At 49.7% G+C, this 24690-nt stretch overlaps 1 protein-coding gene across 1 annotated transcript in view; it reads right to left on the bottom strand.

The window, feature by feature from the left end:
• nwd2 (NACHT and WD repeat domain containing 2) overlaps nucleotides 1-22767 on the bottom strand; it is a 241164-nt gene extending 218397 nt beyond the window's left edge. Inside the window, exon 1 of the mRNA XM_072496551.1 lies at nucleotides 22103-22767. Coding sequence (XP_072352652.1) covers nucleotides 22103-22253 — 151 coding nt within the window. The 5' untranslated portion in view covers nucleotides 22254-22767. The remainder of the gene's footprint in view (nucleotides 1-22102) is intronic.
• Between the last annotated feature and the right edge of the window lie 1923 nt (nucleotides 22768-24690).

Below are 24690 nucleotides of genomic sequence, written 5' to 3'. Positions count from 1 at the left end.
AAGTGTCCAGGAAGCCTTCCTCTGACCCTCGGATGGCGTACTTAATCTTCTCCAGGCGGAGAAATTTCGAGAGGTCAGCGAGCCAGTCTGCAGCTTATTGTGGTGCTGCCGATCACCAGCCAAGCAGGATTCTCCGGCGTGCGATTAGGGAAGCGAAACCAAGGGTGTTGGCCCCCTTCTCCATGTGTAACTCTGGCTGCTCCGATACCCCGAAGATTGCCACTATTGGGCATGGCTTCACCAATCACCCCCACAACCTAAGGCAGCACGGTAGCACAAGTGGCACTGTGGCTTCACAGCGCCAGGGTCCCAGGTTCGATTCCCCCCTGGGTCACTGTCTGTGCGGAGTCTGTTCTCCCAGTGTGTGCGTGGGTTTCCACCTGGTGCTCCGGTTTCCTCACACAGTCCAATGACGTGCAGGATAGGTGGATTGGCCATACTAAATTGCCCTTCGTGTGCAAAAAGGTTAGGAGGCATTATTGGGTTACGGGGATAGGGTGGAAGTGAAGGCTTAAGTGGGTGGGTGCAGACTCGATGGGCCGAATGGCCTCCTTCTGCACTGTATGTTCTATGTTCTAACCTTGGACATTGCCTCGGAGAAGGCTGTTCAGAACCCAGCAAGCTTGGGGCAAGCCCAAAACATGTGGGTGTGGTTGGCTGGGCCCCTCTGGCACTGTTCACATTTGTCCTCCACCTCCGGGAGAACCTGCTCATTCGGGTTCCGGTCAGGTGTGCTCTGTGCACCACTTTGAGCTGCATTAGGCCTAGCCTTGTGCAGGAGGAGGTGGAATTCGCCCTGCTCTGTGTTTCGCTCCAGAGTCCCCACCCTACCTCTGTCGGCAGTTCGTCCTCCCATTTCTGTCTGGCCCCGTCCAGTGGTATTCGGGCTCTGTCCAGTAGCTGACCGTATATTTTCCCACATAGCCCCCCCCTTATCGCTGCTTGTGCCTATCAGGTCCTCTAGTAATGTGTTTTCTGGGGCCCCAGGGTCGCCTACTGTCTTTTTGCAGAGGAAGTGTTTTATTTGGAGGTGTTTCAATTCCTGTCCTTTTGCTAGTTTCCTCGTCGGTTCGTCCAGTGTCGCCAGTCTGTGCCCTATGTAGAAGTCGCCGACCGTCAGTGTGCCTCAGTCTGCCTCCATCTTTTGAAGGTGGTATCTAGCATGGCTGGGGGGAATATGTGATTGCCGCAGATGGGGGCCATGGGGGACATTTTAGTTATCCCTAAGTGTTGTCTCAACTAGGTCCACGTTCTCAGCGTGGCCGCTACCATTGGGCTTGTTGTGTATCTTGTTGAGGGGGATTGGAGAGCTGCTGTAGCCAGGGCCCGGAGGGTCGTTCCTTTACAGGATGCCTCCTCCATTTGTACCCAATCTGTGTTGGGTTCTTGTACCCATCCCCTCACTTTTTCTGCCGTTGCTGCCCAGTGGTAGCATTGTAGAGTTTGGTAAAGCCAAGCCCCCTCTGACTTATCCTCTTTTCAGTGTCGGTATGGAAATTCTCAGGTGTTTATCGCCCCCCCCCCCTGAACACAAGCGCCATGCTTAGACTGTCTACATTTTGGAAAAAGGCCTTGGGGATGAAGATCGGGATGGATCTAAACAGAAAGAAAAACCTTGGCAATTCGTTCATCTTAATCATCTGCACTCTCCCCGACACGGAGAGTGGGAGTGAACACCACCGTTGAAGGTCTTTCCTTACTTCCTCCACCAGGCTGGTCAGGTTCCACTTGTGGATCTGTGTCCAGCCTCTGGCTATTTGGATCTCCAGGTAACGGAATCTGTTCTGGGCCGTATTAAACGGGAGCCCCTTCAGCTCTGTCCCTCCCCTTTTTGGGATCACTGGGAATGCCTCGCTTTTGCCCTGGTTAAGTTTGTAGCCCAAGAAGGTTCCAAACTCTTTCAGCATTTGCAATATTGCCTTCAGTCCCTCCTGTGGCTTTGAGACATAGAGGAACAGGTTATCTGCATAGAGTGAGACTCTGTGCTCTCTGTCTCCTCTCCTGATTCCCTTCCAGCTTTTTGAGTCCCGCAGGGCTATCGCCAGTGGTTCGATCGCGTGCGCGAACAAGAGTGCGGACAAGGGGCAGCCCTGTCTGTCGTGTTGGGTGTTCTGCTGCACAAATGATCGAACACGGCTGTAGATGGTACAACTCTGTTTTATTATCTTAACAACGGTTACAACTAACTGCTGGCTTGGGTACGTGCTTCACCAGCTAAACTGTGGACCCAGCCCTATCACTATCTTAGTGAGGCACTCAGCACATGGTCGACATCTGGGTGGCGCGCTGTGAGCTCTGTGCTCTGAGCTATCTCCTGATAGAATGAGCGGGAACTGTGGTGTTCCCTGTTTTATAGTGCGTGTGCTCTCAGGGTGATTGGCTGTGATGTTATGTGTGTGCTGGTTGGTCCAACTGCCTGTCCATCAGTGTGTGTGTGATTGCACCATGATATGCTGATGTGGATATCATGACATCCTCTCCTTTCACAAAGGATATGTGCCTACATGCTAATAAATAGAAATGTGTACTGAGTGTATCAGAGTATGTGTGTGCAGTATTTACAACATGTACATGAGGCTAAACTATATACAGAGGAAGGTGTCAGGTGCAACAAAACAACGAGGTTGTACCAATAACAGAACAAATGCAATCAACAAACGACAAGAGAAAACTTCTGGAACAATGAACGACAAGAAAAGAAACTCGTTAAGAGTAAAACAATTCAGTGAGTCCAATGTGCTAACAGGTTCATAAGTCAAGTCTATCAGGTGGGCGACGAATTCGGGTTGACCGCCTCAAGTGTGGGTCAGGATCCACTGGCTGAGGAATGGGCCTCGCCACGGCGAGAGACGAAGAGGCAGAGTGGCAGGAAGCTCAACGAAGTCAACATCAGGGACAGCAGGAGGGCGTGGCACCAGTGCATGATCTCGTAGCGAGCGCGGAACCAGATGAAGGGCCCACCGATTACGGCGGCGAATGGAGCCATCAGGCATACGAACCAGGAACGAGTGGGGAGCCATGTGGCGGAGAACCTCGGCTGTTGCCGACCAGCCACCCTCCGGTAGGTGTATGCGGACGTTGTCTCCAGGCGCCAGGGCAGGAAGATCAGTCGCCCGAGCGTCATGTGCCACCTTCTGCTGAGCACGCTGTTGTTGCATCCTTGGCAATACTGGAGCATGGTCGAGGTCAGGAGCATCAATGGACGGCACAGTAGTTTTGAGGGTGCAACCCATCAACAGCTGGGCTGGCTATAGGCCAGCAGGGCTAAATCGAAGTCAGATCCGGCATCAGCAGCCTTGCAGAGGAGCTGCTTCGCAATGTGGATGCCCTTTTCCGCCTTGCCATTCGACTGAGGATGCAAGGGACTGGACGTCGTGTGTATGAAGTGGCAAAGGAAGACCATTCTTGGCTCGCAAAGCAAGGCCCATTGTCAGACATGACGGTGAGCGGAATTCCATGGCGAGCAAAGGTTTCTTTGCATGCCCGGATGACAGCTGATGACGTTGTGTCGTGCAGGCGTATGGCCTCCGGATAATTTGAGAAGTAGTCAATCAGAATAATGTAGTCCCTGCTGAGCGCATGAAAGGGGTCCACGCCCACCTTCGCCCAGGGGGACGTGACCAAATCATGGGGCTGAAGGGTCTCAGTGGGTTGCGCCGGCTGAAACCTTTGGCAGGTGGGGCAGTTGAGCACCATGTTGCCGATGTCGTCGCTGATGCCCGGCCAGTATACAGCCTCTCGGGCCCTCCGCCTGCACTTTTCAACTCCGAGATGGCCTTCGTGCAGTTGTTCGAGGACAAGCCAGTACATGCTGTGTGGGATCACGATCCGGTCCAACTTCAAGAAGACACCATCAATGACGGCCAAGTTGTCCCGGACGTTGTAAAATTGTGGGCACTGCCTCTTGAGCCATCCTTCCGTCATGTGGCTCATCACACGCTGTAGAAGGGGGTCAGCCGCAGTCTCACGGCGAATGTGGGCCAGACGTGCATCAGTGGCCGGCAGATTGGCCGATGTGAAGGCTACTTGTGCGTCGACCTGACAAACTAACCCCTCCGAGTCGGGCGGTGTGTTGACCGCCCTGGACAGAGCGTCTGCGATGATGAGATCCTTCCCTGGGGTGTAGACAAGTTGGAAGTCGTACCTCCGGAGCTTGAGCAGAATGCGCTGCAGGCGAGGGGTCATATCGTTGAGGTCCTTCTGAATGATGCCGACCAGGGGGCGATGGTCGGTCTCAACAGTGAACTGCGGAAGACCATATACATAATCGTGAAACTTGTCGATGCCAGTCAACAGGCCTAGGCACTCCTTCTCAATCTGCGCATAGCGCTGTTCAGTGGGGGTCATGGCCCGCGACGCATAGGCAACCGGGGCCGATGGTGCGGTGTCGTCCCGTTGCAGGAGTACCTCCCCAATGCCGGACTGGCTGGGGTCAGTGGAGATCTTTGTTTCCCGTGTGGTATCGAAAAACGCCAGTACCGGGGCGGAGGTGAGCTTGACCCTGAGCTCCTCCCATTCACTCTGGTGTGCGGGCAGCCACTGGAATCCCGTTGTCTTTTTGACCAGGTGGCGAAGAGCAGTCGTGTGCGAAGCAAGGTTAGGAATGAACTTCCCCAGGAAGTTGACCATCCCGAGAAAGCGCAGCACTGCCTTCTTGTCTGACGGCTGCTGTATGGCTGCGATGGCTGCCACTTTGTCAGCATCCGGCCGCACACACGACCGGGAGATGTGGTCCCCCAAAAACTTGAGCTCGGTCTGGCCAAAAGAGCACTTGGCTCAGTTGAGGCGCAGGCCCTGATCTCGTATCCGTGCAAAGACACGCTGGAGACGACTGATGTGCCCCTGTGGTGTGGTGGACCAGATCATAATGTCGTCTACGTAGACGTGTACCCCTTCGATGCCCTCCATCATCTGTTCCATGATGCGATGGAACACCTCGGAGGCCGAGATGATGCCGAATGGCATCCTATTGTAGCAGTATCTGCCAAATGGAGTGTTGAAAGTGCACAGCTTCCTGCTGGACTGATCCAATTGAATCTGCCAAAAGCCCTTGGAGGCATCAAGCTTGGTAAATATTTTTGCCCGGGCCATTTCGCTCGTGATTTCTTCTCGTTTGGGTATGGGGTAGTGTTCCCTCATAATGTTGTGATTCAAATCTTTTGGGTCGATACAGATCCGGAGCTCGCCGGAGGGCTTCTTTACACACACCATGGAGCTGACTCATGGCGTTGGCTCCGTGACCCGGGAAAGCACTCCTAGGTCCTGCAGGTCCTGCAGCTGCTGCTTGAGGCAGTCCTTGAGTGGTGCTGGGACCCTACGAGGTGCGTGAATGACCGGCGTGGAGTCCGGTTTGAGCCGTATTTTGTACGTGTAGGGCAGTGTGCCCATGCCCTCGAAAACCTCCTGGTTGTGCGCGAGGAGTGAGTGGAGCTGCACCCTAAAGTCTGCATCCGGGAAATCGGACGTGCCTTCTGGAGACAGAGTGTGTACCCGCTGAACGAGGTGGAAGATCTTGCACGCCTGTGCGCCTAGCAGAGAGTCCTTCGAGGATCCAACGATTTCAAATGATAATGTGGCTTTGTGTGAGTTGTGTGTAACATCGAGCTGGCAGGACCCCATGGCCGGGATGACGTTTCCATTGTAGTCAACCAGCTGACAGTGGCATGGCAGAATCGGTGGTATAACCTTCAAGGTCTGGAAGGCTGACCATGCGAGGAGATTGGCGGAGGCACCAGTGTCCAGTCGAAATGTGATCTGTGATCGGTTGACCGTTAGGGTGGCACACCGCCCATCGCCCGGATCAATGCTGTGCACTGGCAGCGGCTGGTGGTCCCGACTTGGAGACATCCGGTTCTTGTGGATTACCGCAACGCGGAAGGGCTCCCTGTCTTCGGTATCGCTGGTCTGCATACTATCTGGATATGACTCAGTGTAGGGGGGTTGAATCGCCCGCACGTCCCTGCGAGGCTGGCGGAATTGTTGGGAATTGGCAGGTTGAGCTGCTCGACAGCAGGCAGCGTAGTGGCCCATCCTGCCAGGCAGGATGCATTGTCGGAGGCATTGCAAAGCCATTGCAAAGCGGAGGCATTGTCGCGCTTTGGCCAGACATTGGCGCTTTAAGTGGGGGGAGCCACAGTTGCCGCATGTCGTGATGTCATGGCGTTCATTGCGCCACCGCGCATGTGCGGTGCAGTCCTGCGTAGAGCGCGCCTGCGCATCACGTCCCTCTGCGTCAATGTCCACTCTTTTGGCGCGTACAAGCACGGGAGGCCTTGGAAAGTGTGCAAAATGGCCGCCCTCGTCCGGGACACGGGCCGGGAGGAACTCGATCGACTGGACCCGCTCTGCCTCGTAGGACCTGTGCCGTGCCGTTTCAGCCGTCTGGATTTGGGAGTACCGGCTGGTCGCGTTCTCATGGAGGACGCAGGTCTCGATGGCAGTTGCTAGGGTGAGGTGCCTTATTTTAAGGAGCTGCTGGCGTAGGGTGTCCGAGATGACCTCAAAAACTATCTGATCCCGTATCATGGAGTCGGAGGTGGCCTCATAGCCGTAGGACTGCGCGATGATACGGAGGTGTGTCAAGTAAGATTGGAAAGGCTCATCTTTACCCTGCAGGCGCTGCTGGAAGAGGTACCTCTCAAAGCTCTCATTGACTTCCACGCTGAAGTGTTCGTTGAACTTGAGAAGCACCGTCTTATATTTTGTTTTGTCCTTGCCTTCCGGAATGCCAGGGAGTTATAGATGTGGATGGCGTGTTGCCCCGCCGTGGAGAGGAGGAGGGCGATCTTCCTGGTGTCCGATGCATTCTCCCTGTCTGTGGCTTCTAGGAAGAGCTGGAAGTGCTGTTTAAACAGCTTCCAGTTGACACCAAGATTTCCAGCGATTCGGAGCGGCTGCGGCGGGCTGATAATTTCCATGGAGCAGGATGGCGGATTTCTGAATAGGTGTAGGTAGGTCTCACAGTCGCTGGTTAGCGTCCACTACTGGTATCTTGTCGTGTTGGGTGTTCTGCTGCACAAATGATCCAACACGGCTGTAGATGGTACAACTCTGTTTTATTATCTTAACAACGGTTACAACTAACTGCTGGCTTGGGTACGTGCTTCACCAGCTAACCTGTGGACCCAGCCCTATCACTATCTTAGTGAGGCACACAGCACATGGTCTATGTCTGAGTGGCATGCTGTGAGCTCTGTGCTCTGAGCTATCTCCTGGTAGAATGAGCGGGAACTGTGGTGTTCCCTGTTTTATAGTGCGTGTGCTCTCACTGGTGATTGGCTGCAATGTTATGTGTGTGCTGGTTGGTCCAACTGCCTGTCCATCAGTGTGTGTCAAATGCCCGATTGACCTCCTATGGCTCTGTTACCAGTCTGCCTTTGCTATCCTTAACCTGCGCTATTTCCCTTGTGGCTCCCTGCTTTCTCAGCTGGTGAGCCAATAAGCGGTCAGCCTTGTCTCCGTGTTCGCAAAAGGTCCCCCGTGTCTGACGGAGTTGGTACACTGCTTTCCTAGTGGATACCAGGTTAAAGTCCATTTGCAGCTTTTTCCTCTCCGCTAGCAGCTCGACAGTCGGAGCCTCGGAGTATTTTCTATCGACTTACAGAATGGAGTTCACTTGCTGTTGCCTGGCTACCCTCTCTTCCCTATCTCTGCTTGCATTGTCGGCTATGATCTCTCCTCTGATCACGGCCTTCAGTGCCTCCCAAAACGTGGAGGGTGAGACCTTCCTGTTTTGGTTGTTGCTAACGTAATCGTCTATGGTCCGCGATATTTTCTGACAGAAGGCCTTGTTGGTCAGGAGGTCCGTGTCCAGCCTCCACGAGTGGCGCTGTCTCCAACCTCACATCCATATAATGTGGAGCGTAGTCAGAGATAACAATCGCGGAGTTCTCCGTTCCCGTGATCCCTGGAAGCATCGATTTCCCTACTGCAAAGAAGTCGATACGGGTGTATATCTTGTGCACCCGTGAAAGGAACGAGAACTCCATTTCTCCCGGGTGCAGGAACCTCTATGGGTCCACCGCCCCCATCTGTTCCATGAAGGCTCCTAGCTCCCTAGCCATGCCAGATGTTTTCCCCGTTCTGGGGTTTGATCGGTCGGTCAGTGGGTCCAGCACGCAGTTAAAGTCGCCCCCCATGATCAGTTGGTGTGTGTCAAGGTCGAGGATTTCCGCCATGGTCTTCTTTATGAATTCTGTGTCGTCCCAGTTGGGAGCGTACACATTTACCAGTACAACCGGTGCCCCTTCCAGGACACAGCTGACCATGACGTACCGTCCCCCTGGGTCCGTAACTGTCTTGGTTTCCGTAAAACTCGTCCTTTTGCTAATTAATATTGCTACCCCCCTAGCCCTCGTCCCGTAGCATGAGTGGTACGTCTGGCCCACCCAGCCCTTCCTGACCAGCAGTCGGTCCTTTTCCCTCTGGTGTGTCTCTTGTAGGTAGATTATGTTTGCTTTTAGGCTTCTTAAGTGGGCGAAGACTCTGGATCTTTTCACTGGGCTGTTGAGTCCCCTTACATTCCAGGTAACAATCCTGGTGGCGGGTTTTCGACCCTCCCCGTCCTGCGGGATCACCCATACTTACCTGGTGGATGCGCCCCTGCACTCTGGGGTTTCCCTTTGCTAGGAGGCCGTCCAAAATGGTCAGGGTCGCCGCTCTCACCAGGGGTTGGGCCCCAGCGCTCGGGGTTTCCTTTTGTCCAGGGGGCACCCAATGTGGCCACCAGTTGTGTGTATGCCATGTGGGTGCGCCCCTGCACTCCAGGGTCTCCCTCCGCCTTGATGCCCTCCCGAGTGGCTGTTTGCAGTGCCCTCCTGGTTCCTCGCCCTGCTCCCTGCCCGCCGAGGCCTATGTCTGTACTGCTTCACTATCTCACCCTTCTCTTTGCTTCACTTTTGTTCTGCGCTCTCCCCCAGACTCCTCTCCCCCTTCCCAGCCCCTGAGTCTCTGTCCCCCACTTGTGTTCTTCCCCCCCTTCTGCCCCCCCCCTCTCTCCTCCTGGTGCCAGGCGCTCCATCTCCCCTGAGAGATGGGCCATGGCCCCTCTTCCTTCCTGCCCTCCCGGGCTGGCCCTCCTCGCTTGTACGGTGGTCCTCCTCCCAGTATTCGCCCAGTTCTGGCCCTGTTCAACCTTCCTCCTACTGGCCCTTATCCCTCCCTCCTGTCTGCTGTTCTCATCCACATTTCCCTCGCTCCAATCCCCCCCCATTGCATTGAGAAAGGAGATAAGCTGTGAAACGAGACAGCACAGTCCCGTGCAAGACATAAAACACATGTGCACAGTTTATGATCTCATTGTCCTTGTTTGCGGCCTGTCCTCCGTTCTTTGTTCTGGTTTTCCCTCCCTTTTCCGTACCCATGGCATTCATCGCAGTTGCATCTGCTCCACCCCCAGTTTGTTTGCTCTAACAAACTCATCAACCGCCACTGGGGTGTTAAAATACAGCTCTTTGGGCAGCATGGTGGCGCAGTGTTAGCATTGCTGCCTCACGGCACCGAGGTCCCAGGTTCGATCCCGGCTCTGGGTGACTGTCCGTGTGGAGTTTGCACATTCTCTCCGTGTCTGCGTGGGTTTCGCCCCCACAACTCAAAGATGTGCAGGGTAGGTGGATTGGCCATGCTAAATTGCCCCTTAATTGGAAAAAATAAATTGGGTACTATAAATTTATAAAGAAATACAGCTCTTTCCCCTGAAATGTTACCCAGAGTATGGCCGGGAATAACATCCCAAATTTCACCTGGCTTTTGTGTAGACCATAAGACATAGGAGCGGAAGTAAGGCCATTCGGCCCATCGAGTCGACTCCACCATTCAATCATGGCTGATTTCAACTCCATTTACCCGCTCTCTCTCCATAGCCCTTAATTCCTCGAGAAATCAAGAATTTATCAACTTATGTCTTAAAGACACTCAACGTCTCGGCCTCCACCGCCCTCTGTGGCAATGAATTCCACAGACCCACCACTCTCTGGCTGTAAAAATTTCTCCTCATCTCTGTTCTAAAGTGACTCCCTTTTATTCTAAGGCTGTGCCCCCGGGTCCTAGTCTCCCCTGCTAATGGAAACAACTTCCCTATGTCCACCCTATCTAAGCCATTCATTATCTTGTAAGTTTCTATTAGATCTCCCCTCAACCTCCTAAACTCCAATGAATATAATCCCAGGATCCTCAGACGTTCATCGTATGTTAGGCCTACCATTCCTGGGATCATCCGTGTGAATCTCCGCGGGACCCGCTCCAGTGCCAGTATGTCCTTCCTGAGGTGTGGGGCCCAAAATTGCTCACAGTATTCTAAATGGGGCCTAACTAATGCTTTATAAAGCTTCAGAAGTACATCCCTGCTTTTATATTCCAAGCCTCTTGAGATAAATGACAACATTGCATTTGCTTTCTTAATTACGGACTCAACCTGCAAGTTTACCTTTAGAGAATCCTGGACTAGGACTCCCAAGTCCCTTTGCACTTCAGCATTATGAATTTTGTCACCGTTTAGAAAATAGTCCATGCCTCTATTTTTTTTTCCAAAGTGCAAGACCTTGCTCTTGCCCACGTTGAATTTCATCAGCCATTTCTTGGACCACTTTCCTAAACTGTCTAAATCTTTCTGCAGCCTCCCCACCTCCTCAATACTACCTGCCCTTCCACCTATCTTTGTATCATCGGCAAACTTAGCCAGAATGCCCCCAGTCCCGTCATCTAGATCGTTAATATATAAAGAGAACAGCTGTGGCCCCAACACTGAACCCTGCGGGACACCACTCGTCACCGGTTGCCATTCCGAAAAAGAACCTTTTATCCCAACTCTCTGCCTTCTGCCTGACAGCCAATCGTCAATCCATGTTCGTACCTTGCCTCGAATACCATGGGCCCTTATTTTGCACAGCAGTCTCCCGTGAGGCACCTTATCAAAGGCCTTTTGGAAGTCAAGATAGATAACATCCATTGGCTCTCCTTGGTCTAACCTATTTGTTATCTCTTCAAAGAACTCTAACAGGTTTGTCAGGCACGACCTCCCCTTACTAAATCCATGCTGACTTGTCCTAATCCGACCCTGCACTTCCAAGAATTTAGAAATCTCATCCTTAACAATGGATTCTAGAATTTTGCCAACAACCGAGGTTAGGCTAATTGGCCTATAATTTTCCATCTTTTTTCTTGTTCCCTTCTTGAACAGGGGGGTTACAACAGCGATTTTCCAATCCTCTGGGACTTTCCCTGACTCTAGTGACTTTTGAAAGATCATAACTAACGCCTCCACTATTTCTTCAGCTATCTCCTTTAGAACTCTAGGATGTAGTCCATCTGGGCCCGGAGATTTATCAATTTTTAGACATCTTAGTTTCTCTAGCACTTTCTCCTTTGTGATGGCTACCATATTCAACTCTGCCCCCTGACTCTCCTGAATTGTTGGGATATTACTCATGTCTTCTACTGTGAAGACTGACGCAAAGTACTTATTTAGTTCCTCAGCTATTTCCTTGTCTCCCATCACTAGATTACCAGCGTCATTTTGGAGCGGCCCAATGTCTACTTTTGCCTCCTGTTTGTTTTTAATGTATTTAAAGAAACTTTTACTATCATTCCTAATGTTACTGGCTAGCCTACCTTCATATTTGATCCTCTCTTTCCTTATTTTTCTATTTGTTATCCTCTGTTTGTTTTTGTAGCCTTCCCAATCTTCTGACTTCCCACTACTCTTTGCCACATTATAGGCTTTCTCTTTTGTTTTGATGCATTCCCTAACTTACTTTGTCAGCCATGGCTGCCTCATCCCCCCTCTGATATCTTTTCTTTTCTTTGGGATGAACCTCTGTACTGTGTCCTCAATTACTCCCAGAAACTCCTGCCATTGCTGTTCTACTGTCTTTTCCACTAGGCTCTGCTCCCAGTCAATTTTCGTCAGTTCCTCCCTCATGCCCCTGTAGTTACCTTTATTTAACTGTAACACCTTTACATCTGATTCTACCTTCTTTCTTTCAAATTGGAGATTGAATTCTACCATATTATGATCACTGCCTCCCAGTGTTCCCTTACTTTAAGATCTTTAATCAAGTCTGGCTCATTACATAACACTAAGTCCAGAATGGCCTGTTCCCTCTTGGGCTCCATCACAAGCTGTTCCAAAAAGCCCTCCTGTAAACATTCAGTGAATTCTCTTTCCTTGGGTCCACTGGCAGCATTATTTACCCATTCCACCTGCATATTGAAGTCCCCCATGATCACTGTGACCGTGCCTTTCTGACATGCCCTTTCTATTTTGTGGTGCATTTTGTGCCCCTGGTCCTGACCACTGTTAGGAGGCCTGTATATAACTCCCATTATGGTTTTTTTGTATTTGTGGTTCCTCAACTCTACCCACACAGACTCCACATCATCTGACCCCATGTCGTTTAGTGCTATTGATTTAATTTCATTCCTAATTAACAAGGCAACCCCACCCCCTCTGCCCACCTCTCTGTCTTTTCGATAGGTTGTGAATCCCTGGATGTTTAAATGCCAGTCCTGAACCCCCTGCAACCACATTTCTGTGATGCCTACCACATCATACCTGCCAGTCACAATCTGGGCCACAAGCTCATCGACCTTGTTCCGTACATTGCACGCATTTAAATATAGCACCTTTAATTCTCTATTGACGGTCCCTTTTTGTTTTCTTCGTGTGGTGGACCTTGGTTTACTGAGCCTTTCCATACACTGTGTCATATTTTGTGAGATGGGGACTATTGTAACCTCTCCTGAGTTCTGTCTTTTCGTGCTTTTTTGTATTCCTAAGCAGCTACGCTTCCCACTGATTACTTCACCTCTTGGTTCCCTGACTTTCCCTTCCCCCCCCAATCTCTAGTTTAAAGTCCTATTGACCACCCTATTTACTCTTTTCGCCAGAACACTGGTCCCAGCTCGGTTCAGGTGGAGACCATCCCAACGGCAAAGGTCCCCCCCTGTCCCAAAACTGATGCCAGTGTCCCATGAAAAGGAACCCCTCCTTCCCACACCACTCTTTCAGCCACGTGTTAACTTCCCTTATTCTTGCCTCCCTATGCCAATTTGCACGTGGCTCGGGCAGTAATCCAGAGATTATGACCCTTGAGGACCTGTTTTTTAAATTTAAATCCTAGCTCTTTATAATCTCTAAACAAGTCCTCTTTCCTAGACTTGCCTATGTTGTTGGTACCGACAGGGACCACAACAACTGGATCCTCCCCCTCCCTCTCCAGTATCCTTTCAAGCCGGTCAGAGATGTCCCGCACCCTAGCACTGGGCAGGCAACATACCATGCGGGACGCTTTTTCCTGCTCACAAAGGATACTATCTATCCCCCTGATAATAGAATCCCCTACAACTACAACTTGCCTATTTACTCCCTCCTCTTGAATGGCCTGCTGAACCATGGTGCCTTGGTCAGCTGACTCATCCTTCCTGCAGCCCTGTTCGCCATCCACATGGGATGAGGGAGCAAGTGCCTCATACCTGTTGGACAGGGTCAAGGGCTGAGGCTCCTGAGTTCCTGACTGCTCGTTCCCTTTACCTGCCTGACTTGCAGTCACACCCTGCTGTCCCTGGCCACTGGCAGCACTTAAACTACTTACTCTGACAGGTGTGACTGCCTCCTGAAACAGTGTCCAGGTAAGTCTCCCCCTCCCGGATGTGCCTCAGTGTTTGAAGCTCAGACTCCAGCTCATCAACTCTGAGCCGGAGCTCTTCGAGCAGCCAACACTTACTGCAGATGTGGTCGCTGCAGCTCGCAATGGGATCTTCCAGCTCCCACATCAAGCAGCTCAAGCACATCACCTGACCAGCCATCTCTAATTAATTAATTAGCTTAATTTAAGTTTACGGGTTTAGCAGTTTTTTTTAAAATTTGGGGCAGATTTGCTATCAACCAATCAGATCACAGCTTCCCTCTGACGTCACTTTTGGGTAAAAAAAACTGGAAAACAGGAAGCTACCGTTAGGTTTTTATACTCACAGAGACTGCTCCTCCTACTCCGAACGGCTCCCAAAATTAGGCCCGAAGAAAGAGAGAGAACCAGACAGTAGGGAAAAAGCACCTTCTCCCACTCTGCACCGAATTACCTCACTGCACCAAATTACCAAGTTTCAAATTCTCCCTCTGTCTGTGTCTCTTTGACCTGCGCAACGCTTCAAACGTATGTGGTGCAGTGCTGATTTTGCCTTGTTGAACTCAGCCATTCTTTTGGCAGGTCCACCCCAATGTCCTGATACACCCTTATGATCTTCCCTTCCCACGTGCTCTGTCTCGTTTGCCGGGCCCACTTTATGATTTTCTCCCAGTCTTGGAACCGATGTAGCCTCGCGATAATCGCTCTGGGCTGGTCCCCTAGCTTTGGGTTTGTGTCGGAGCAATCTGTGAGCCCTGTCTATTTCTGGTGGGTTTGGGAATACCTCCTTTCCCACTAGCTTGCCCATCATTTGGGTGGCACAGCCTGTTGGGTCTCTGCCCTCTATCCCCTCTGGCAGACCCACTATTTTAATGTTCTGCCGTCTGGACCAATTTCCCTGGTCCTCCACTTTCCCTCTTAGGCTCCCCTGGGTCGTTACTAACCTTTTCACCTCGGCTTCTTGGGTTATCACCCTGTCGCTCTGGTCCGAGGTGGCCCTCTCCAACTACAGAATTGTTTTTTCATGTGCCTTCACTTCCCTTTCCAGGCCTTCGATGGTCTGCTGCATTTTGTGCGTCGTCTCCGCCAGCGCCTCCTTCATCATTGCTTGGAGCTCCGACCAGAGCGCCTCCTTTATGCTGGTCGCTGTGTCCTGCCCATTCTCAGCTGTTTGGTCCGCCATAGTTTTCCCTTTCAGGCTCGCCTAAACGTCCGTCCCGTCTTGTGGGGCCGCTTGCCTGTGCGTCCGCCGCTCATGCACCTCACCCTCGCTGCTGCTGCCGCTGGCGTCTCGCCGTTCCTTCGCTTTGGTGTTTTTCTTTCCTCCAGCCATCTGTCTGTCTCTCTCTTTCCCCGCTGCTGTTCCTTACCCTGAGGTTGCTCTTCCTTCCCCCTCTCCTCTGCTCTTGCAGGGTCTGCCTCAGGCTTCGGTTTCCTTTTGTTTTGTTTGGTGGGGGGGTTGTTGTGGTTAGTTCCCTTCCTTTCTTTCTTTCCTTTTCTCTTTATTTTTTTTTCTCCCTACTCCTTCTCTCTTCCCTACCCTCTCACTGGGTCAGGGGGGTTCGTGAGAGAAGTTTCCTGGTCTGGACGGGAGTCCCTCTTTGTCTCGATGCTCACCACGTAGTTACCGTCGGTCTGTGGGAAGGGAGGAAGTCTCTCTCTCCTGGTCGCTGGCTCTGCTCCTGAGCTCGCATCTCTAGCTTTGCGGTCCGGGTTGCCGCTTCTCTTCTCCGCCGCACTCTGTGCGGGGGGGGGGAAGGGGCTCGGTCGGGCAAGCTTGCGCTCTTAGGCACAAGTTCTGTTCATTCTGTTCAGGGAATGGGACGCGACTCTCCTCAGCCGCTTTGGAGTCTCCGGCTCCTCCCGCGCTTGAAAAAAAAATTCTCCGGCTCCTCTCGCACACTTTCTTTTTTCTGTTTTTTTTCTCTCTCTCCCCCGGGCCTCAGCTTACCGTCGGTCCGGTTCCTTGCAGCTTTTTGCTTCCTGCTCGTACCTTTGGGGGAGCACTGTGTGGGTTCTTTTTTTTTCATTAAAAAATCCAAAAATCAAAATTACAAAAATACCCCCGGGACTAAACAAACACAAAAAAACCCAAAACGTTTAGTCCTTTAGCGGGAGCTGCCCCGTGCATGTCTTTCTCCTACAGAGCTCAAACGGAAGTCCAGCACCCGCAATCCTGTCCCCTTACACAGCTTGACTTCAACTTTACCCAAACTGACACCCCCCCACCAACCCAACATCTTCGCCACATTTGCCGCCCAATGGTAGTAAAGCAGGTTCGGCAGCCCCAACCCTCCTGATTGCCTTTTGCAGGCCACTCCTTGGATCCTCACCACATTCCCTATCCATATAAAAGACAAATTCATGCTTTTCACCCCTACAAAGAACCCCTTTGGTCGAAACACCGACAGGCATTGAAACAGGAACAAAAACCGTGGCAAAATAATCACTTCACCGATTGCACTGGCCCAGCTAACGACAGTGGGAGACTATCCCATCTCAATAGGTCTGCTTTCACCCTGCTCACCAAGCTTGTAAAATTTAGCCTCTGAAGTTGCGCCCAATCCCTTGCCACCTGTACCCCTCAGTACCTGAAATGAGAGTGCATTAGTCTGAATGGCAACACTCACAAATTAGTTTGCATTCCCGCGGGGTGACCAGAAAGCATTTACGTTTGTCCCAATTCAGTTTGTACCCGGAAAAAGCTCCAAACCGCTTTAGTATCCCCATTATCGGGACCAGGTTGGTGACATACAGCAGCAGGTCGTCAGCATACAGAGACACCCTATTGTCCCCCGACCCTCACTCTCCACCTCCACTTATCCGAGCTCCTCAAGACGATGGCCAAACGCTCAATAGTCAATGCAAATAGGAGAGGGGACATAGGGCACCCTTGCCTCATTCCCCTATACATTCGGAAGTAGCCCAGATTTACATAATTTGTCTGGACACTAGCCTTTGGCTCCTGGTCCAACAACTTACCCCACTGAAGAAACTTCGGCCCGGCCCTATCCCGAATTGCTTCAGCACCGCGAATATATACCTTCACTCCACCCTATCAAAGGCCTTCTCTGCCATCTTTACACAAAACCCAGGTCCACTAACAGCCCCACATCCAAACTTCGCACCAGCCATCCAGCTTTCCTTCCTTTAAAACTACAACCACCAAGTGGGAAGCATGGTCGTAAATTGCAATCGTAGAGTACTTTGCTTTCCTTAGCCCCGGCAGTAGAGCCCACCCCATTATTAAAAAATTGATCTGCGAGTAGACTGTATGTGCAAGTGAAAAGCAGGAAAATTTCCTCCCCCATCAGATGTCAGAATCGCCTTGTGTCCCATCTCTGCCATAAACTCCGCCAATACCTTCGTCACCCAGAGCGGTAAGCGACTTTTGCCTGGAGCGGTCCTCTTTCCGGTTCAAGATCACCACCCCAAAATCAACTGGTGTGTGTACATGCCCAGGATCACCATCACCTTCCTTTTCATTAAGCCTACGTCATCCGAATTTGATGTGTAAACACTCCCAAAACCACCGATTTACCCTCCAGCACTCCCATCACCATCACATATATCCCTTTCCACCCCGATTTTCCACCACCTTCTTCATCTGGAACCGGATTCTTTTGTTTATTGGAACTGCCACACGCTGCACCCTGCTATCAAAGCCCGAATGGAACACCTGATTAACCCACCCTTTACGGAGCCTTACCTGGTCCTTTACTTGCAAGTGGGTCTCATGCAACAGCACCACATCAGCTTTCAAACTCTTCAAGTGCGCGGAAACCCTTGCCCATTTCACCAGGCCTCCTAACCCCCGGACATTTCAGGTCACCAACCAGATCGTGTGGCTCTCACCTTCCGCCATCATCCATCTGGGGGATATTCCCACCTCCCCTTCATCTTCAACGTGCTGGGCCCATACAAGGTGGCACCTCACACCACCCGATGGGTGGTACACCCACTCCCCCCCAGTCACTGTCAATAAACTAACACATCACCCCTTCCCAGAAACCCTCCTACCACTTCCTCTCAAAATCACCTCTTTCCCAACATCACCCATCCGCCTACTATTCACACTTCCGAGGCTCACCGAAAGCTGTCTGAACAGATTTAGCAGGCCGCAGCCTCTCCCTCCATTCCACTCCCGTTTGCTATCTAACCAAAGCTTTCTAGTGTGGACGCCCCTCCGCCAGAGTCCCCTCCCCCACTCAAACAAAGGGACCAAAACTTCTCCACCCCACCCACCAACCCTGTCACCCAAACAAAAAACATTCAAGGACCAGCCCCTAACTCTTACCCCCTCCAACTACGGGTATTAGAACAGCTAGGCAAATAAAAACACACACATTTATCAAAACATTAGCCCTCACCAGCCCCAACCCACCATCAATGTCTCTTGTCCACCATGAATAGTCAAGTCACAGCCCTTCTGTTTGAATGAATCTGCAGTCTCGAAATAATGGTCTCTCCCATTGTGCATGACACTCAACTTCACCGAGTAGACCACCCCAAAGCGCACTCCACTCTTCTACAGTGCTGGCTTTGCTTTATTGAAGGCAGCTCTCCTTTTCACCAAATCCACCATGAGATCCTGGTAAATTCGAATCACTGTGTCTTCCCACTTTTTGTCTTCTGCGTCTGCTTGGCCCATCCCAGGGTGTCTCATTCACCCGCGGCTTCGGCCCCAGAGTTGGGGGGGGGGGCGGGGGAAGCATTTTATTCCTCCTCCATCAGCTTCCTCAGCATCTCTGCTGTGAACTCTGTTGGCTTCGGAGCCACCACGTCCCCCAGCAGCCCCACAATCCGTAAGTTCTACCTCTGAGTCCGGTTCACAAGGTACTTCACCTTTGCTCTCACGCTCCTATTCCGATCTTCTATCTTGGTCATTTCGGCTTCAAGCAAGGTGAGCTGGTTACTGTGCCTCGACAGTGCCTCCTCCACCCCTTTCAATACCTCGTCCTGCTCCCACACTGTCTCCAACGTTCTTCCGAGTGTCTCCCTTATGGGGGCCAGCAAGTCCTCCACCGAACGCTTGAGGGACTCCAGCATCTTCCTCTCTTTCCTCTCAAAAGTGATTTTTGAACTGCCGTTCGAAATTCACTGCCATCACCTTTGTCAGTATATCCACCATTATATAGGCAATCCCATCTGGTCCATTTGCATCCGTTATCTTCCCTGCCTACACATGCTTCACTGTGCTCGAACCTCCTGGAGGACTAGCACTCGAATCCTTCCTCCCCTGATTCTCCGTTGTTTCTTGGCCATCCTCCACCAACCGCTCTCGACAAGGACAGCTTTTCATGCAAATTTCCCCACAAAAAACAGATGAAAGGGGCCTAAAACTCAGGACTCCGGTGGGAGAAACCCAGCGTGCAACTTCCTCCTGCATGCCACCACTGGAAGTCCCCATCAATTGGATGTTGAAGACAATAAATAACAATTCTTTTTGTTTTGAAACTTACAAGAAAACCTGTCTGCGTATGTCTTGTACAGACAAAGCACTTTACCGTTAAATACTCACTAAATTGACAAGTGCATTATTTTAGAAATAACTGCTGCAGTCAAGCAAGAAGCGGAAGAAAGGGGAGCCACTCTACCATTTCTTACCTGGCCATAACAGACTCATACATCAAATGCACATTTCAGACTCATTGCTCAGCATCACATATCTTATGTTACAAAACTTTGCCATTTCACTGTTTAAATAGCGCATTAGCTACAAAAAGGACCATTAATACAAGTGCATTGCAGTTAAGTGGTTTGTGTTGTTCATGCTTTTAAAAATCAGTTTGAATCAACCGTTTAAAACTCCGAGTGCTCACTATTTTGCTAGTCGGTGGATTGTAAAATTCCAAGAAAAAAGGCACATAACTATCTTAGCAGAGAGGACGATATCCCATTGTGATAAATCTGGGTCCACAGTAGATCCTTTCTCAGGTACAGAGGGATCAAAGACTTCTCGACACAATCGGAGTAATTGTGACTCTGTGCAATAGTGCATCAGCAGCCTGTGTTGAATCTGCCTGACTTTTATTTCCATTGACTACACAATTATGCAATGCCAAAGTTATCCAAATCGGTGTAAGATTTATTTTTGGATGAACTGTTTGTTCTTTACCCTCTGGGTTAAACAACTCCCCGTTAGTATATTAACTAGTTTCCATCCATTTTATTTATTTTTTAAACTTTGTGAGGATACGCTTTGGCTAAAAAAAATGAAAATGCAACTTTTTCCCTCCCAATACCTTTCTGTGGAAAAATGGTTAAAATATTTTGCAGCATGACACTCAGGTCGAGCAAACTGGAAATTTCCAATTGATGATAACATTTTGTAAGTGCAATTAGGAGTGTTTTGGTATATTTTTACCCTAAAACTAATTATTGATAATGTAACATTGCCAAATTGCAGAAACTGAACTTTTTACTTGAGCCTTCTTAACCACATGTGCAATTCTTAATATGTTATCAACATTTTAAATCTACATTATATGATGCTAATTTACAGATGTTAATTCTTGAACAATCTTTGATTTTATAAATAAAAAAACTAACTTCATACTTCAATCTGGAAACAATTAACAGCATTCATGCTCTCAAACACCTGAATTGCACTCAACTCCATAAACATTTACACTTCACAATCCTCATCATTATCACATCATCTACAGGCTCATGTTTGAGTCCTGAAACCCCAAACAGAAAAAATACATTTAAAAAGTGCGCGCACAATGTATAAAATGGGAACACAATAGTGCTCGTGAAGCAGATCTATATATTTCTCGCATGACCTTATCTATTACAGATTAAGAGACCAATTTCTCTCAGCTTCATGTAATAAGCAGTGCTTTCTATCCCCATCATTTCTCCTCTCATTCGAGACATCATGTGACATTCTCATGACAAACATTTCATGTGTTAAAAACATAGTTCCAATTTCCCAATCCATAATGTTCACATAAATATATTTCAATGCTACTTCTTTTAAATGATTACTGGTGGTGTTATTAATACTCTATCAAATATTAATATGAGGTTAAGAAAAATTGGAAGCAAAACACCACCCTCGCTGCCCTGCCAGGGCTGCCATTGTGCAGTTGGGCAGAGGTCACATGCAGCAGCTGGCCATTCCAGCCAGCCTGCAGCCTGACTGTGGTGCCTGGAAAGGATTGGGTTAAGTCATGTCATTACACTCACCAGTGTCAATTTACCTGATAACTTGCCTCTTAAGACAAAAATGATAGCAACAAGCCATGGACAATTTCAAGTTCAGTCAGCTTTGCAGTGGAAAAGAATCAAACCCACAAAATTGCAGCCACAGTTTTGAGACTGAATGGAAGAAGACTGGTAATGTGAAATAATGGTGGAAGATGGCATTGTCCAAGAGGTGGGATAGTTTAATTTGTAGGGAGGATCTCCTATACAGCTACTAGCACACGTAACCTTTCACTCAACCGCATTCCCAATTGCTGCATTTAATAAATAGAACAGGTTGCACTCAGCTTTGTTTGACAGTGGCTGACTAAGACAGGTCAAACATAATTCATAAGCAGGTATATAATTAATTAAGCTATCTTTCAATGACTTTTTCCTCAGTGAAATTTCCAGTACGAAAAATAATTTTTAAAACCATAAATCACTTTGTTTACAGTGCGTGATTCACTAAAGTTTTGAATTACGTAAAACAAAACCGTGCTGGTAAATGTTTCATAATTTGATGGAGTTAAAGCCAACTGAATTTCAGTTCTGTAAGAGCAACAAATAATATTGATACCACAACTCAGATTTCACTGATATCTGTAATAAAGCGACTTAAACGTAATGATGGTAGCGGCCAAACAACAACTTGGAAAGGGTCCAGAGGAGATTCACAAGAATGATCCCTGGAATGAAGAACTTGTCATATGAGGAAAGTTTGAGGGCTCTGGGTCTGTACTTGTTGGAGTTTAGAAGGATGAGAGGGGATCTTATTGAAACGTACAAGATACTGCGAGGCCTGCATAGAGTGGATGTGGAGAGGATGTTTCCACTTGTAGGAAAAACTAGAACCAGAGGACACCACCTCAGATTAAAGGGACAATCCTTTAAAACAGAGATGAGGAGGATTTTTTTCAGCCAGAGGGTGGTGAATCTGTGGAACTCTTTGCTGCAGAAGGCTGTGGCGGCCAATTCACTGAGTGTCTTTAAGATAGAGATAGATAGGTTCTTGATTAATAAGGGGATCAGGGGTTATGGGGAGAAGACAGGAGAATGGGGATGAGAAAATATCAGCCATGATTGAATGACCGAGACTCTATGGGCCAAGTGGCCTAATTCTGCTCCTATGTCTTCTGTCTAACTGATGATCCTTAGTCCAAACTTGGGCAACATAATTAAAATTTAAAATGTTAAACTTGGACACGAAACTTTTTTTTTTGAAGGGCTTAAAACGATGGTGCAAGTGCTGTTTGTGAAGTTTGAAAGAGTTAAGCTGGAATTCCTACCTTCGGGATTGGAGCTGATGAAGACTTTGATGCTCCTGCTGCCCGGCAGATGCTGGGGGAGAGCGGCCACTGCTCCAGTCAGTGCCGCCCGGCGGAGCGCCGAGTCCCGGGGAGAGGGCAGCCTGGAGCCTGGCACCGACCACATCAACATCTTCACGGCGATTTAAAACAAAAAAAGGCGGTGGGGGCGAAATGTGGGGTTTTAAAACCAAAAAAAAGGATGCAGGGAAAGGGACGCCAGCCGCGGCAGGCTGGGTGGCAGAGAGCCCGCGAGTGCAGGCAGGCTGGGGCGGCGGCTACTGCTGGGGCTGGAAGCTGCCGGGGGGCTCCCCAGCCGCCATCCCAGTACTGAAGCGGGCAAACCCAGGCAAGATCCAACAGGTCCGACTGGTCCAAAATCTCACTTCATTTGTGACCGATACCAGCGGCAAGAGCAGGACAATAATTCAGGAAAGGGCCAGTTCAGAGCAGCATGATTTTTTGTGGGGGGAGGGGGGTTCCAATAATTTCAGCCCAATGCTACAAATGAAAGGAAATCAAATTCTTGTCATGAGCAATCACTTCGACTTTCAAAGTGCCGCCGGGTCCAGTTACCTCATGGTTTTCAAAAGGAAAACAGCCAGAAACTTGACTTGAGGGCGGGGGTGAGTAGATGACAGCTCAGAGAGGGGGGGGGGGGGGGCAGGAATCTCTCACAGGACATGACGGGACACCCTGTGCCCCCCCGCCAGGAGGAGCTTCATCACCGCGGGGCTTTGAGAGGAGGGCGAGTGGCGCGGCGGGGCGGGAGAGCTGGGAGCAGGTGACCCTCCCGCGGATAGCAGCACTGAGCCGCTCCTCACTCCTCCCGGCCGCTTGCGGTCGCCACTGTCTCTGATCGATAACCCGTTCAGCCTCCCTCTCCCCTCCCTCGCACACGGCTCTTCCCTCCTCCGCCCCGGAGATGTGGGTCGGGAAGCAGGGAGTTGAGATAAAACGCCGCCTGCCTGATTTCTGAGGGCAGGTACTTTGCTTGGAGAAATATCCCGGTCTGTCTCTTGTATTTTTTTTTGGTCGAGTCTCGGCAGAAAGCGAGGTTGCCGGAGCTTGGAGCCCAGCCGAGGTGCCTCCTCCAACAATCTCTGAACGCCTTATGAGGAGCGGCCAATGCACAGATGTTGCGTGTGAGCAGAAGGTCACCTGGATCACTCGTCGGATGGCTGAGAGCAGTTACATTTCCAGTTCTTTCACAGCGGGCTGAGGGAGCGGTGCAAACCTCTCCGAGTGAGCAGATAGATACTGGATCTCAGAGTAGACTGAGCTTTCGCTGAGCACGAACGCGCGGTATAAATGCGATCGGCTGCAGCAAAGCCACATGTGAACCCAGCAGGTGCACCACTGTGGATAGCCACATCTATCATCCAGAGCGCTTAATATTCGCATTCAGATCCCTTTGAAATCTCTTCATCTCCGGCTCACATTCCAGTCAAATTTAATTTTTAATAAACGTAATCAGTATGAGAACTGTGGGACACAGATGGCAGCTTTGAGTTAAATGTCACAGGAAAAATATTGAATAACTAGTTCAAACATCTGCCAGTGCTTTTTAAAAAAACCACACTGAGGTGATCAATAAAGGCAAAAACAATCATCTCAATGGTGCCAAAGAAAATTGTATCACCTGAAACCCATGTCTCTTCCAGGGCAGTAACCTGCGTGCGCACTGTGACTGTTAAACCTAGATCAGACCTTCATTCCAGGTCATGATTATATCACAACATCTGGGGGAAACGGGAGTATCTGTACTGATGTTAAGGGGTAATATTTACTCCGATAAATGTACATTTACTGGCAGGTGCTAAAACTGACTTGAATTTGAACGATCCCAATCAGCTTCTTTAGGTTGCTTTCACTGTCACCAAATCACATGAACTGTCTTCCTGCAGAGATGCTCGATCCACACCATCACGAGCTTTTCTTTAACTCGAGTTAAATGGGGCCAGTGTGTGACCCAGTCGTGCATGGACACCCTCGCTGACGCTGCAGATTTCAATCAAATGATTCATTATTTCTAACCAGTGTTATTTCTCCACGAAGTCCCGGTTGGACAGACGCAAGGGGGAAATAGCGGAACAGTCACCCTTTTTCCAGATACCAGGATAGGAAGATACACATGGAAGATGAATCGGTGAATTGGTTAATTAACACAGTTATGATTATCATCACCATCAATATGAAGCGTGTACTTTCTTGGACGTCGAATCCTTATGCGTTTTCTAAACTCTCCTCGCTATCCCAGTACAGATTTTATCAAATGTGCTAAATGTATCCACCAACTCCAGTGCACATGCAAGTGTTTTATTTTAGCAATTTATTGTACTTTACTCATCCGGGAATTCCGTTATTTCCATTTTTTTAAAAAACGTCAGCTCTCCCACTATTATCTGAACTTGCCTTTACTGCTGTATTAAGATTTCATTGCAATGCTGGACAAATTAACATTTTTCAATAATGACTATTTTGCAACCTACTTTGAAATGTACATATTGCGTATCCATCGGTGACAACTGCAGCAAAAACTGGAGTCGAAGAGGCACTGGAAAGTGTCA

Source organism: Scyliorhinus torazame, chromosome 3 (genome assembly GCF_047496885.1).
Source record: "Scyliorhinus torazame isolate Kashiwa2021f chromosome 3, sScyTor2.1, whole genome shotgun sequence".
Classification (NCBI taxonomy): domain Eukaryota; kingdom Metazoa; phylum Chordata; class Chondrichthyes; order Carcharhiniformes; family Scyliorhinidae; genus Scyliorhinus; species Scyliorhinus torazame.
This window is presented reverse-complemented; position numbering and strand designations above follow the sequence as displayed.